At 39.9% G+C, this 16,619-nt stretch overlaps 1 protein-coding gene across 1 annotated transcript; it reads left to right on the forward strand.

Annotated features, from left to right (window-relative positions):
* The first annotated feature begins 10,195 nt into the window (after positions 1-10,195).
* On the forward strand, positions 10,196-11,091 carry LOC147609035 (disease resistance response protein 206-like). Its single transcript, XM_086788505.1, has one exon. It carries the CDS (start codon positions 10,361-10,363, stop codon positions 10,937-10,939), a length of 579 nt encoding a protein of 192 aa, XP_086644631.1. The 5' UTR covers positions 10,196-10,360; the 3' UTR covers positions 10,940-11,091.
* The last annotated feature ends 5,528 nt before the right edge of the window (positions 11,092-16,619 follow it).

Consider the following 16,619-nt stretch of genomic DNA (forward strand, 5'->3'; position numbering starts at 1 on the left):
ATATGTAAACAAAGTGTGACATCCTGTACATGTAAACAAAGTGATATCTTTGTTTGGTAGCCATTTGAGGCTTGTTAGATGCGTGTTTGCATCTTGTTCGTCGTGTAGACGATTTGGGGTTTCTTCTACATACAGGGGAGACTCTGCCGGATTTTTGGCAAAATCCGTGCTTGTGTGTTTGATGCTTAGTTGCTAGCGTGTAACTGAGCATCTTGCAGTGTTGGATTGCGTATTATGCATCCAGTTTCTCTCAAACTTGGACGATCTTGTTCGAGTGGGAGAATTTTTGACAGCCACACTCCTCTCAGATAGGAGAGTGTTTTGTACTGTACCTTCGAGCAGTGTTGCAGTTTGCCATTGCTACAGTGCCTTGAGGATTTGGCACTTGGTTTTCAACTTGTCGGATCATCTTGTGGACAGTCATGGCTTCGGAGAGTGCCCACCATGATGCAGTCAGTGTAGATGGTATAGCTGAGAGTAGAGGTACATGTATGGCTGTTGTTGAGACACATCGTGTGAGAGGTAGTCGGACTCGATCTCGTAGAGACATGGTCTGTTGGCATTGTGGCAGACGTGGCCACATCAGACAGGGATGCTTCCGTCGTATGAGACAGCAGAAGAAGCGACAGCTTCTTGATTTACGGATGGCAGATGTTTCTAGCAGAGAGGTTGTACGGGATACCTCTTGTGCAGTCACTACAAGTCCTTGCATATTGTCTCAGAGATTTTTGTTGGATATGGATGCCTTGTGCCATGTTGTCCCACATAGGGATTGGTTTAGCACATATTCAGCTGGGAGACATGGGTGTGCTGAGATGGACATGCTGGATAGTGATGTTGCAGGTGTTGGAGATATACACCTCGTATTTGCCACTGGTGGTTGTTTGCTGCTGCGCAACGTGAGACATGTGCCGAGTATGACACAGTGCTTAGTGTCTGTGGCACAGTTACGAGACGAGGGGTATGCTTTTACGCATACAGAGCATGCCTGGAAGCTACATAGGGCTTCGCTTGTGATAGCGAGAGGTGCCATGTCAGGCACAAAGTTCCCTTTGTACTTCATGTACTCTCGTGATGGTAGAGTCTGTGTGACTCCCTTGCCTTGTGGACAGGTTGAGACGAGGAGAGTACACTTCCAGGATGCTGGAGCATGTGAGATGCATGCGAGAGGTCTGCGATTGTCAGATGCGCAGACAGAGCCTGAGGTGCATGGTTTGTCCAGCGTGGGACATGTTGAGAGCAGTGCTTGCTCTAGAGATGCACTACAGGGGCAGCAGTCACGAGATGTGACACAGGAGCCAGTGCATGAGATGTCTATTGATGGACATGTGGAGCATCTGTCCTCTATGGATGCACAGGGCGAGTCATCATGTGTGATGGCGGAGATGACTGGTTTAGATGCCGATGATGCTTCGGTGGTGCAGTCATTTCTTGACATGCTGATGTCAGACGAGATGCTACAGTCAGAGCATGACGATGCTTCTGACATGGTTCCAGGACACTTGGATTATACGGGGACACTGGCCAGTACCCCGGAGCTAGCACATTCATATGTGGTAGAGTCCACTCCTGATTCGTTAGCTATGGCTGACATGGTGAGGCTATGCGAGATAGCCAGAGTAGCATCAGCGTTCGGGAGTCTCATGTATGAGATACTCATGTCGAGACCCGAGCTTGCATTTGCCGTGGGCGCATTTGCAGTGGGAGTTGTGAGCCGTGCGGTGGCTGACTCCACGGACATTCAGCATGGGGGAGAGATGCAGGTCATTACTACATACCTGCATGAGTGCATGAGTGCATGAGCTCTCGCAGACAGGATGCAGAGATGGCTGACTCCACGGACATTCAGCATGGGGGAGAGATGCAGGTCATTACTACATACCTGCATGAGTGCATGAGCTCTCGCAGACAGGATGCAGAGATGGGTGATATCTCTGCATGGCTTCCACCGTGCATTGGTCTGCTCGGAGAGCCGGATGCACTACGACACAGTGAGCCCGTAGGTGTGGGATGAGATCCGTCGTATCTCGTCCATCTTGTACATACTAGTTGTAGGCCAGTAGGTAGTGGGTTCTCACTTGAAGGCACATTGGCCTTTAAGTGGGAGGTTGTTGGGGTTAAAGGTCCCTGTGCCTGCTTATCCAACCTCCTTGCTTCATTCAAAATGCAGTGCAAGATATCTTCCCCAGCTTCATAAGGTTGGAATGCCAAGTTGGATTTGGCAAGCATCAATGTGTGGTTCTGCAAAGGCACCTTGGAAAGGTCAAAACACCTCGGAAGATTGGCAGAAATAGCAATGCCAGTCCGTACTGCTAGTCCAGGGTTAGTTATGCAAGTCCCGCACATGAAGCAGTGCCAATCTGTATTGTGAGTCACCCTCTGGAATGATGACAGGTGTTATGGGCATTGATATGTAGTTGCATGTAGAATTGCATAGAGCGTGGGGGCAAGGGTTACCCATGCTGCCCCACACTTGGGCTACCTAGGACAGCCCATGGGCCATGACATTGGCCCACAAGAAGCTCTAAGCATTGTGGCCATCCCTTAGAGGGCATAGGCCTTGATGGCCAGCCTCAGGCAAGGGCCCAGTCGGCCAGCCCCTAGTAGGCATGGACTGGCGGTCGGACTGGGCGGCCAGTTGGCCAGCCGATGAGGCCCTCACAGCCAGTTAGCCAGGCCATGGAGAGCCAGCACATAGGCGGCCAGCATATTGGAAAAGGCGCCTATTAAAGCGCCGAGAAAAACAGGTCGTGGAGGATAAATAAACAAGCTGACAGGGTTATATGAGCAAACCAACCAGCCCTTTTGTGCCTATAAAAGCATAGATTGGCAAAAGGCCTGACTCATCTCATATTTCACATAGTGCTGAGATCCAAGGGCCAGGACAGCCAGAGGGAAAACTCTGGTCAAGGGAACTTGAAGGTCAGAACCAGATCATCTTCAGGCTAGGCTGCATGTTTATAGCCAAGAAAGATCATCAAGAAGTCGGTCTTTTTCTCATCATTCAATAAAGCAAATACACCAATCCTTGGTGGGGGCCATTTAGGGGGTATTTGGGACCCCATCGGGTGTATCTTGTCTTTATTGTTCTTCTCTCTCTCTCTCTCTCTCTCTCTCTCTCTCTCTCTCTCTCTCGCACTCTTATCTCCGCTACATTGTGCAATCGTCAGGAACTAAGGCACTTAATATTCATTATCAAAGTATAATCCTATTTGTAATCTTCCGCCTGTTACATTTAACGTCTACTTGAGGCCAAAATGACTCATGAGACCAAGAAACTACAATGTTGCACAATTTATAGTAGGAGATGCATTGAGTTCTTCCCAAGAGGTATAACACGAAGGTGAACTGGGAAGTTGCAATAAGGCATATGTCTGATTAATACATAGCTAGGCTATGTGCCAAGAGAGAGAGAGAGAGAGAGAGAGAGAGAGAGAGAGCGTAAGCCGTACAGACCTGCTGGGCTGCTCCTCGCTGGCGTTCTGCGATGCCTGCCAACGGCCGCCTTCTTTGGCCTGTTGTGACCCCATAACGCAACAGCCTCAAGCACCTCACCCGACCATCAAACTGCGCGGTGCTCATGGTGGGCCGCATCACCTACGTGCCTGGCCATTTTTTTTACGAAAAAGAGAAGGTTTGATCGTTAAAATCAAACCTGAGTTACTTGTGCTTGAGAGAGAGAGAGAGAGAGAGAGAGAGAGCGCTACGTACCTGAGTTTTCTTGTGCTTGAGAGAGAGAGAAGAGAGAGAGAGAGAGCTGCGTACCCGTCTGCCAACACTACCCGCCTGTTTTGAATGCGCACCTATAAATCGTGTGTGTAGTAAAAGCAAATTCAAATATTATCAAATGTCTTTATTTTTCAGAATCATCACGTTGCAACCCAAATAAAAATCAAATTTTATATCCAGGAAAAAATCTTTCCAAGATTTGAACCTGGATCCATTGTGTGGAAAATTATGCTCTTGCAGCTTAAACCACTACACCTATACCTTTCTTATCTTTACAACCTTTGGTCAAATTTATCAATAAAAAGGTACCTTCTGTAAATACATACATATGCTCTAAAATAAATCCTTCTGTGAATAAATATCTGTAAGTCAATTTTTTTTTTAAATTCCTTCTGTTGAACGCACGTGATATTCATTTTTTATACTAAGTGACCCCCCCGAGGTACGAGTAAAGCATAAAACTACTCAAATAAAATCTTTCTCTATCTCCTTTTTCTTTTACTGGATGAGAGAGACAACTTCGGTAGGGGTGACTGAGTGGTACATCTCGAAAATCCCAGTCTCGAGTATATTCCTATCCACGTCAATCATGATTGCAGCAGTTTCCCAATTCTAGTAAAAAAAAAAATAATAATTGGATTGATGCCAACAATCAATCATTTGTTTGTGAGATTGTAGGTTGTTAAACCGGGGAGATTACTAAGATAATCATTCTAGGATTTCCCTCCCCAAATGCAAGTAAATTTTTTTATAGACGGAGATGTGTAGTAAGCTTCAGTAGCTCGTGGAACATGGATTGACCACCAAAGAAAGACACCTTTATGCTACCAGAGCATTGTGAAGCGAGTCATCTTTAAAGCAAATCTGAAGGATCCAAGATGTTTATTTGTAGTCTAAGTTTCTTCTCGTAGAAAATATTTTTTTGAAGGAAAACATAATGATAGAGTTGATATTGTCAAAACTGAAGACCTAAATGATAGAGTTTGATGTTGAATCCAAGAGCCAATTGCGATTACTGTAGTAGCTATGGATACTAGGCCTGAGGGATAGATTCAAGAGCATGTGGAATAAAGGTCTTCAAGTTTTGATAGAGATCCAAGTACATCCAACGAAGGGGAGCAAATAGATAATCTTGATCCTACAGAAGAGTAAGACATTGACCAAATAGTGGGTGGGAAGGTTAATCTCCTACCGTGCTTTTTGCGTGGTTGGTTCTCTGTGGTGGCATACTCTGGACGATGTGATGAGTTATCTTCCTCAAGATTTATAACTGTGGGTTTTTGATGTGATATTAACTTGCATGAATTCATGCTTCTTTGTGGATTGCAAGAGGAAATCAGCGAGATATGAAATAGCAGCATCATATAAAGAGATGGTTCGCTTGAAGCCCTCTCTTGCTAACCAACTTGCATGTTTTGTTTCTACTAGATTGGTGGTTGGAATGTGCGACAAAGGAGTGTCGTCCACATCCTATAACAAAAGATTAACTGATAATAATCAAAGTTGTACACTCCAACCACTTTTCACAACAAAAGACTAGTTTTGCGAATATGTGTGCTTCCTAATAACATTCTACGAGCGAAGAACACCTGCATGAGATTCCTCAGACAATAAGTATTTAACCACACTCTTTTGAAGTGGTCTACCTATGGGAGAATCTTCCATTGTAAGATCAGTAATGACTTACTTTGGTGCGCTTGATATAGTGTTGCTTGACTCTCCTATTATTGGAAAAACTAGGTATGCAGTTGTTATATCTTTATCAAATATATAACCAAATATTCAGTTGGTGTGCTTGCTGTAGTGTTGCTTGACTCTCCTATTATTGGAACAACCAGGTATTCAGATGTTATATCGTTATCAAATATATAATCAGCTATTCAGTTGGTGTGCTTGTAGTAGTGTTGCTTGACTCTCCTATTATTGGAACAACCAGGTATTCAGTTATTATACCTGTATCAAATATATAACATGGTTCCTCTCCAGTTGGTCTAGCTTCCTGGATAGATATAAGATGATCTACAGCATCATCTTGTGGTTTTATTGCAAAAACCTTCAATCCAGAATGAGGGTAAATCGCATTCCATCCAAAATTATTAGGTTTAGTAATATAAAAACGTCCTTGCCCAGCTCTAACAATAGGATTATTCCCCAAACCTTCTACAAAAATGTGAAAAGTTATGTTCTCCATGTCAATGATAGCTCACAAAATCAACTCACAAACACACAACAAACTAACGAAAATGAATTTGAATTTTAAACACTAAATCTAAACATATTAGAATTAAATTTTAAATATATTTATTTGTTTTATAAAATATTATTTTTAGCAAATAAAAAAACATTCTTCAATCATTATAAATAGTGTCATTAATGTATGAAATCTAAAATCCATTTTCAAGAATTATATTTAATAATAATTACTTGCATAAGTAAATCTCATTATTAATTACTTTTGTAACTAATTTTAATTTTCATGAATACAAATAATTTTTACATAATGATCACGTTGCTATGATTAAATCATTATTTTGAATAACTATCTATTCTATTTAATATTTAAATTTTATATAATAACATCTCCTTTTTTGTAATACTTTTTTCTTTCCGTATTATCAAATATATCCATTTTTTTCATAACCTTGATTAATCTAATAAACATTTCTATGAGATCTAAGCATAATCAATTCTAATAGTGAGATTCCATAATCAATTCAATATCATCAGGTTTAGTAATATAAAAACGTCCCTGCATAGTTCTAACAATAGGATCGTTCTCCAAACCTCCTATAAAAATGTGAAAAGTTGTGTTCTCCATGTCAATGAAGAAAAAAATAGGCCAAAAGAAGGTAAGAAGGAAAAAGATCTCTATTTGTCAAGCACCATAGCTCACAAAATCAATTCACAAATACACAACAAACTAATGAAAACGAATTCGAATTTTAAGCACTAAATCTAAGCATATTAGACTTAATTTTAAGATATGTTCATTAAAAAAATATTATTTTTGACAAACAAAAAAACATTCTTCAATCATTATAAATAGTGTCATTAATGTATTATATCTAAAATCTATTTTCAAGAATTATATTTATAATAAATCTTGCATAACTAACTCTCATTAATATATACTTTTCTAACTATCTTTAATTTTCATGAATACATATAATTTATACGTAATGATCACATTGTTATGCTTAAAATCATTATTTTGAATAACTAGCTATTCTATTTAATATATAGAAATTTTATATAATAACATCTTATTTTTTGTAATACTTTTTTCTTCTCGTATTATCAAATATATCCCTTTTTCGTAACCTTGATTAATCTACTAATCATTTCTATGAGATCGAAGCATAATCAATTCTAATAGTGAGATTTCATAATCATTTCTATGAGATCTAAGCATAATCAGTTCTAATAGTGAGATTTCACAATCAATTCAATTCTCTCTCTCGCTTTTAATTATCTCTCTCTCTCTCTCTCTCTCTCTCTCTCTCTCTCTCTATTAATTGTTTCTTTTCTCTCTACATTGGGCCCTCTCATCCCCTTTTTTAAAAGAGAGGAAAAAACAATAAGAGATAAAGAGAGCGGATTTCTATGAGAGAGAGAGAGACACACACACACACAGAGGGGGGGTGCGTGAGAGAGAGACATGGGTGGTGGGCGGTGGCCTTAAGTGAGGGAAGGGCCCCCTCACTAAGAGAGATGTCACCCATAGTGGGGTGGACACCCACACTAAGGGCTATGTCTCCCTTAGTGATGGTGTCCACCACACTAAGGGCGATGTTGCCCTTAGTGAGGCGATAAGGCACCTGCTCCTCTCTCTCTCTCTCTCTCTCTCTCTCTCTCTCTCTCTCACCCATCCCTTCTTCATTTAGCAGGAGGCAGGATGAAAAGACACACTTTATCTCTCTATCTCTTTGCGCCATATATTTTATTAGTGCTTGGTCCCCTTTTTTAAGTGGACTTTGTATTTATGTGCGCACACATGTTCTTATATATTATATTGTGCAAAGAGTGGTGTCACAAACCATCTCTACAGACATTGTTTTGTGCATAACTCATAATTCTTTTTTAGCAAGTACCATACAATTCCACATTTTATATTGTTTTTCAAGACTCATTGGAGCTTTATCAATATTGGGGGGCTCACTCATAAATATGGGGGGCTCACTCATAAATATGGCAGTTTCTCGGGGGGCTCACTCATAAATATGTAAGCGTAGCATGTGGGTTCAATACAAGGGGTTTTTTAAATCCATTTGGAAGGAGAGAAAGTATACTAGAAATTTTGGTTTGCTCTCATGGTTAGTAAGGTGGGTTGCTCTATGTTACATATATAACATAATTGCCTAACTTTCTGGGGGATACCAAAAGAGAAGGTCATGTTTTGTTCGTTGAGCTCCTCGAAATAAAATGTGTATTATCGAAGACTTAAAACTATGTGCAAAATCTTGGAGAAGGCATGGGGTCTCTATGTGTCACACTAACGGTTGTTTTGATTTGTACTTCTGTAGGTTTTACCATGCCTTACTCTCTATGTGTGGTGGTGTCTCACTCCAGTCCACTCCACTGGACCTTGCGACCTGCTCCTAATTGGGATATTGCAACAAGTCTTTAGAACCTGCGCAATTACACAAACGAAATGGAGCTAAACAGGGTGACCGAGGAGGATATGGTTCGAAGCTTTGAGCTGGTATGTGTTCCCGAAATAAGAGAGCGCATAAGAGGATTACAGGCAGCACATGGTGGCAGAAACTGGGAGGAGTTCAAGCTTGCTTTTTGAAGGATGATTATTTCATGGAGGATTCCGAGCGGGTGACCAAGCGAACTTTCTTGGAGTGGGTTACAAAACCCAAAATTGGAATTTCTGCCACAGAGTTGCTAAGAGAGTTTGAGAAGCGCTATGCCCAGCTGTCAAGGATAGAGCGCACAACCTTAGACAGGGAAAAAATAGAGCTCTTCTTACAAGCTCGTATTATCAAATATATCCCTTTTTCGTAACCTTGATTAATCTACTAATCATTTCTATGAGATCGAAGCATAATCAATTCTAATAGTGAGATTTCATAATCATTTCTATGAGATCTAAGCATAATCAGTTCTAATAGTGAGATTTCACAATCAATTCAATTCTCTCTCTCGCTTTTAATTCTCTCTCTCTCTCTCTCTCTCTCTCTCTCTTAATTGTTTCTTTTCTCTCTACATTGGGCCCTCTCATCTCCTTTTTTAAAAGAGAGGAAAAAACAATAAGAGATAAAGAGAGCGGATTTCTATGAGAGAGAGAGAGACACACACACACACAGAGGGGGGGTGCGTGAGAGAGAGACATGGGTGGTGGGCGGTGGCCTTAAGTGAGGGAAGGGCCCCCTCACTAAGAGAGATGTCACCCATAGTGGGGTGGACACCCACACTAAGGGCTATGTCTCCCTTAGTGATGGTGTCCACCACACTAAGGGCGATGTTGCCCTTAGTGAGGCGATAAGGCACCTGCTCCTCTCTCTCTCTCTCTCTCTCTCTCTCTCTCTCTCACACTCACTCTCACCCACCCCTTCTTCATTTAGCAGGAGGCAGGATGAAAAGACACACTTTATCTCTCTATCTCTTTGCGCCATATATTTTATTAGTGCTTGGTCCCCTTTTTTAAGTGGACTTTGTATTTATGTGCGCACACATGTTCTTATATATTATATTGTGCAAAGAGTGGTGTCGCAAACCATCTCTACAGACATTGTTTTGTGCATAACTCATAATTCTTTTTTAGCAAGTACCATACAATTCCACATTTTATATTGTTTTTCAAGACTCATTGGAGCTTTATCAATATTGGGGGTCTTTAAACATAGACCTTGGCAGTTTCTTGGGGGGCTCACTCATAAATATGTAAGCGTAGCATGTGGGTTCAATACAAGGGGTTTTTTAAATCCATTTGGAAGGAGAGAAAGTATACTAGAAATTTTGGTTTGCTCTCATGGTTAGTAAGGTGGGTTGCTCTATGTTACATATATAACATAATTGCCTAACTTTTCGGGGGATACCAAAAGAGATGGTCATGTTTTGTTCGTTGAGCTCCTCGAAATAGAATGTGTATTGTCGAAGACTTAAAACGATGTGCAAAATCTTGGAGAAGGCATGGGGTCTCTATGTGTCACACTAACGGTTGTTTTGACTTGTACTTCTGTAGGTTTTACCATGCCTTACTCTCTATGTGTGGTGGTGAGTCACTCCACTGGACCTTGCGACCTGCTCCTAATTGGGATATTGCAACAAGTCTTTAGGACCTTTGCAAGCGAATTGTCAAACACATTTGTCTATTATTTAACAAGAGTCTCCCCCACGGCCCGTTAACTGCGCCGATATCTACAAAATGGGGCGTTGACCCCATAAAATCCGCAAGATGAGTGTATTACAAATAGGAGCTTACTCCGCTCCATCAAGTCATCAGATCTATCATCCCGCCTTAGGTCTGCTTGTTACCAGGTCATTCATTAGGTCAGGTTCTCATCTGCTCCTCCCATCCGGACGTTAGCACCAACTGAGTCTTAGATATCCCACCTAATAATTTCCCTGCAGCTTGATCAAGCGAGGTACTCTTGTGTGATCACCGCTCCTCCGCTGTATTGAAATGCCCCCTGCAGCTACCAGCAATATGCCCAGCCGCTTGCTCCTTGCAGCATGCCTGTTACAGGCGCTGATCAGCCTCAATGCCACGCCAGCTTCTTGCCACAAGAAGAACATCAAGGCCGGGCCGTCCCGCTACAGATTCTACCTCCACAACACCGTGTACAACCCGATCGTGAATAACACCTACTTCACCTCGGTGTATGGTCCGCTCCCTCCGGGCACCTTCTCCAACCCCTTCAACTTCGGCGTGGTGGCCACCTTCGAGGCCCCCCTCACGCTGGGCGCCTCCAACACCTCGGCGTCGGCCGGGGTGGCGCAGGGCTTCTACGTGCTGGACAGCCAGAAAGGCTACGTGCTCTTCCACACCTTCACGGCCACCATCGACGACGGCACCTACAAGGGCACCCTCACCATCATGGGCCAGATCGACGAGGCCCAGAAAGTGCGCATACTCACCGTCGTTGGCGGCACCGGCGACTTCCTCCTTGCACGCGGCCTCGTCACCAATCGCCTCGTCGAGATCGTGCGGGTCGCCCCTGCCCGATGGGTCCTCTCCTTTGATCTCGACCTCTATTACTAGACCACTTGTTTGCATGATGCATGCCTTCCGCGTTGCTTTTTTTTTTGGCTATACCAAACATCTGTATTATTTATTTTCAAAAGCAATGCATCCCAACAGCTCCAATTTTTACAAATCACAGCACGAAATAAATACATCACTAAACTTACAAATTGTCATCCAATAAAATGCTCAGTAGACTGTAGGCCTGCTCAGTAGACTGTAGGCCTACTTTTTCTTGAAGTAAGAGTAGAGTACACAAACACGGAAGCCAAATATTTGTAGGCATGCATGTGTTCAAGACTAGTTAAACTTGTATAAAACAAAACTAAGAAGATGAAAAGGAGAATGGGAATGCCAAAGGTGACGTATTTATTTTTGAACGATAGTAGAGCACATAAGCAATGAAGCCAAATGGACGCATGCATGTGTTCAATAAAACAAAACTACGCTTTGAATTCTATCCTACTTGTCCCTTGTGTGAGGTCATCGTATTATATGACTCCCTTATTGAACTTACAACCTCCTTACTAGCCTCTCATATCTTTAAGCCACTTTAGTAGTTTTTTGGTTCTATTGTCGAAAGAACTCCTTTGGTCATTCCTTATCATTAATCCCAACACACACTAGCTAATATTTCATCATCTATGATGCAAGCGAACAAAATGTGAGTCTCCTTACCTTGGCTAATGTGGAGAAATATCAATATGATCTCAAACAAGAGTTATATACTATATTCTTATGAAAGAGGATATGTGTCACTAATTCTTAGAAGTTTGTACATTTTCATGAAAAATATATATAGTTCTTCATCAAAAAAGAGGTAGATAAGTGTACATTTAGAGAAAGTTCCAACATCTCACTATAGCTAAAATGGAGTGCTCTCTCGAGTTCTAGTAAGTGTGGATCCAACATCATGAGATAGCAGCTTAACAAAAAGTAACGTTCTACTTGGCAAATCGCAACCTCGAGGGGTTCACCTAAAAATATATAAGTATACCACATGCCTTCAAATGAAGGGGTTTTTTTAATTCAAAAATTTAAGATAAATTTACAGAAAAATATTTATAAAAAGGGTTTTTCTAATCGATTTTGGAAGAAAAAAAACCTGTAAGTCCATAAAGAGAAAGGGGTCATTTTAGTCATGAAAATTCACAGGTAATGAGGCTTTTTAAATACCCCTTGAATGCATGTGATACATAAGGTTTCTTAGTAGTGCATCCCCCGAGATCGCAACCAAGCTTGCAAGGCCTCTTAACCGTTATAACATTTCAAATCAATTACGAAACTCCATGCAAGGAAGATAAACTTTGTAATTAATTTGATTTCGCTATACACACACTATTTTTTTCCTACTCAAAGAAATAAAATCATTGAGAAAAAAGTAAGGTGAGTCTTTATTTATTATCTCATTCCTTCATAGGAAAATTTAGTCCATTTGCACATATAGTATCCTATGATTTAAAGGACATAAAATGAGACAAGAGAGTAGAATCTTCCTTAACTATGAGGAGAAGATAGATAGGAAAACATTGGTAATCCACTTTTAAGGTGAGATCATCCTTCTAAGCATTCTTGAAAGTGATATGGAACTTATCCCTCACTATCTTCAATATACATTGCTTGCTTAACAAAAAGTAATGTTAAGCTTCACAAATCGCAACCAGTGTTTCAAATCAATTATGAATTCCATTTCACAAGAGAAACTTCCTCTTTAAAATATTCCCTATGCTTGCTCTACTTTTATATCCAGTCAAAGAAAACAAAAATAAACTCACTAAGGAAAAATCAAGTTTAGTTTCTCGTCCTCATAGTATAGATTCTCCTAAGTTTCTCTGATCTACTAAAGAGAGCTCTTTGTTCCTTGTAATTTCTCTTTTCCTTAAACCCATGAACCTAAAAGGGTTTTGTTTAGGTCCACCTATATATACCTAGCCTCAGTGTGCTTTCCACACACTTTGGGAGCTTTGTATCGTGCATCTCTCTCTTTCTCCTCTCATCAACACCACTACCACTAGCACCGCCACCACCACCACCAGTACCACTAGTATTTTCACTATGCTAGTTGTTGCCACTCTACTAAGACTTGCAACATGCACTGCCTATGTCAGTTTCCTAGCTGTCTATAGTGTGGGACAATCAGCTATGTCTGCCAAGATCTAGCCTACTCATCGTCGCTGAAGAGAGAACATCTAAAAGAATTCCTAGATCTAATCCTGTGTGTGTAAGCCCATGGATTACTACACCATGGCCTAAGTGGCAAGTCCATAGATTTCGAAAAAAAAAATTGATACAAAGTTTTCCCAAGCACAATAGTGTGCAATAGCAATCAAGAGCATGTTGGTGGAAGTCTCTTACCAAAAATGAAGAGAACTCAAAGAAGATCATAAAATCTTAGAAAATCGTAATAGATAAGAAAATACATAAGCAATACATGGATAGATGACTACATTTTTGAAATCATGGATATAAAAAGGATTATAATCATAGAGTCGAAGAATAGTATCATATGCATAGATTTATTCAAAGTCTTATGCATAATACCATGCAATAGAGTCTTATGCATAATACCATGCAATAGAGTCTTATGCTAAAGATGTTGATGCATAACACTATGCAAAGAGTCTTATGCACAAGACTATGCATAGATTCCTATGCATAGACTCTTACGCATAGAGTCTTATGCATAAGACTATGCATAGTGTCTTATGCATAGACTATGCAGAGAGTCTTATGCATAAGTCTATGTATAGTCTTATGCTAAAGACTCTCTCCCTAGTCTTATACATAAGATTACAGTATTGCAAAACACTCAACGCATAAGATTCTTTTGCATACTCTATTGCAAAAGAATCTAATGCAAAAACATATTTTGAAACAAAGTTTTTCTAAGAAATCTAGGGTGCAATAGCAAAGAGCATGCTGGTGGAGGCATCTTCTAAAGAGAGCTCAAGGAAGATTATAAAAAATCTAGGGCGAAAAGACATAAGATTATATATTAGCAATACATGCATACAAGGCTTCATTTTAGAAATCATGGATATAAAAAGGAAAACGATCATAGAAGTCAAAGTATAGATCTATATGTATAAGGGTTATGCATAGACTCTTATGCATGAAACTATGCAAAATACTCATATGCATAAGACTATGCATAGGACTCTGATGCATAGAACTATGCATACGACGACTATGCGTTGCACATTACGCATAAGACTATGCATAGGATCTATGGATAACACTCTTTACATAGTATTATACATATTACTATGCAAAATACTCTTATAAGTGTTTTTTCTTACTCATAGTGGCCTTTTCTTAGTGTGGCACACATAGAGACTATGAGGGAAAAACCTATATGCTTATGTAGAGTCTTATGTATAAGAATATATAACAGGCTCTATCTATAATACTATTTACATGCATAGAGACCATGACAGAAAGACCTATGCATTATAAGACTATCTATGATGTGCATAGAGTCTTATGCATTAGACTATACATAGACTCTATGCATAAAACTATACAATATACTCTATATATAATACTATTGTATAGACTCTTATGCATAATACTCTCTACGTGCATAGAAACCATGATGGAAAAACCTATGCATAAGACTCTAATGTATAGAATATATGCCTAAGACTATGCCATAAGCTCTATACATAAGATTCTTACATGCATACACTTTATACATAAGATTATGTATAGACTTTGTGGATAACACTATGCAATAGACTCTATGCATAGAGTCATATGCATAATTCTATGTAGAATAAATGCATAAGACTCTATACATAGAGTCTTATGCATAAGACTATGCATATGCATAGAGTTTTTTGCATAGAATATTGTGCATAAGACTATGCGTAGACTTTTTTACATAGACTACGTAATAGAGTTCATGCTTATATAAGAACATGCATAGAGTCTAGAACAAATAGTAAAAATAAAATAAAATTAATGCTCCCATAGCTCCCAAGGGTGCATTATAAGAAAATATGGTGTGTTTTAGATTATGCATGGTTTTTTACATAGACTCTTATGCAGCATTGACTATATAATAGAGTCGATGCACAATCCCATGCATAGAGTCTAGAACCAATAGTCCATAAATGAATAGAATAAATGCTCCCATAGCACCTGAGGGTGTGTTATAAGAAAGGCTCACCCTTGGAGAGCTTGATTGCTTCCTTTAAAGTTTCAACAAAGACAACCTAGAAATACAGAACCAAAATAAACAAGAAAACATTATCTTATACATGCTAAAACCAAAGAACATAGGTATGAGAGTATGCATGATCTCAAGCTCAAAATAAAAACTCCCAAGCACTAGGGGTGCAAAAAAGCCAAAGTCATGATAAGAAAAAGATCATACAAAATATATTGTATCTTATTCGTGGATATATTATAAACTGCTAAAATGTTTGCGGTGTAATGCCAAACCTAAGACGAAAAACCAACAAAACGTAAAAGAAAAACAAACTCAAAATCCCAAAAAGGCCTACCAACTCATAAAAACCCTAATCCTAACATATAGGAAACCCTGACATGCTTACAAGGGAGAGAGAATTGGTGTTTATGGTTGAAAGGGCTTTAATGAGAGAAAAGGGAGAAGAGGAACCTACAAAACTAAAACAATAAAATAAAATGTAAACTTGTAAAACTCAAAAAATCCCTAACTCTAACACATAGGAGACCCTTACCTACTTACAAAAGGGAGAGGATGAGGGAGAGAATGATGAAAGGACCTATGGAGGAGAAGATGTGCTTTTCAAAAATGAAATATTAAAAAGAGAAAAAAACAAAGAACCATTCTTAGATTTATGTTTCTCCGCCATCGATATATCGATGTCTTGATCATCCTCATCAACATCACCATCATCCTCAATGGTAGGGTCATTCTCATGATCATGAGAAATGGCACGCTCATCCTCATTAGCATGATCATCTCTTATTTCTTGATCATCGATCACAACATCTTCATTGGCATGTTCGACATCATCTTCATTGTGGCTTGTTACATCCTCCATATGCTCCATATCAGTGAATGTATCATACATCACTTTGGAACGTGGTGCAATAGGGATGACGTACCACCATTTAATGTCATGCACCATTGGCAGATAGATAACCTACTCAAATACACATACTGTAATAATTAATTAGCATATCAAAAGTCAAGGGGTACGTTGTCGTGCCGTGGCACGTCTATGGTGTGAAACCATGCATGTGAGGCCATTAAATGCAAATCCAGATGCATGGGATTAAGTGCCACAGTGTACATGATGTATATATGCCTTTATGCATTTCGAGGGCTAGCAGAAGTCCCTGTGCCTGTGTACATATGGTGTGCGTGGTGTGTGAATAAACTTTGCCTTGAATGCCCAGGCAAATGTACAGAGAGAATGGTTTGGCTGTAAGCATGTACAGGCTTGTCCGGAATATGGTCGGCTGGGGATGATGTCAGCTGTTTGGCAGCTCTGAATGTGTGTGCGTCAAAGAAAATGAGCGGGCATCGTGGACTGCGTTTGAAGAGGTATGAAGGCATGGGGAGCAATTAATATTGGTGTGGCCAATCTTATGCATAAGTCTATGTATAGTCTTATGCTAAAGACTCTCTCCCTAGTCTTATACATAAGATTACAGTATTGCAAAACACTCAACGCATAAGATTCTTTTGCATAATCTTATGCAT

Source organism: Cibotium barometz, chromosome 52, assembly GCF_041138505.1.
Source record: "Cibotium barometz isolate CiBa-2024 chromosome 52, ASM4113850v1, whole genome shotgun sequence".
Classification (NCBI taxonomy): domain Eukaryota; kingdom Viridiplantae; phylum Streptophyta; class Polypodiopsida; order Cyatheales; family Cibotiaceae; genus Cibotium; species Cibotium barometz.

Coding starts and splice junctions, on each gene's coding strand:
- LOC147609035 (XM_086788505.1), top strand. CDS start 10,361: ATGCCCCCTGCAGCTACCAGCAATATGCCCAGCCGCTTGCTCCTTGCA.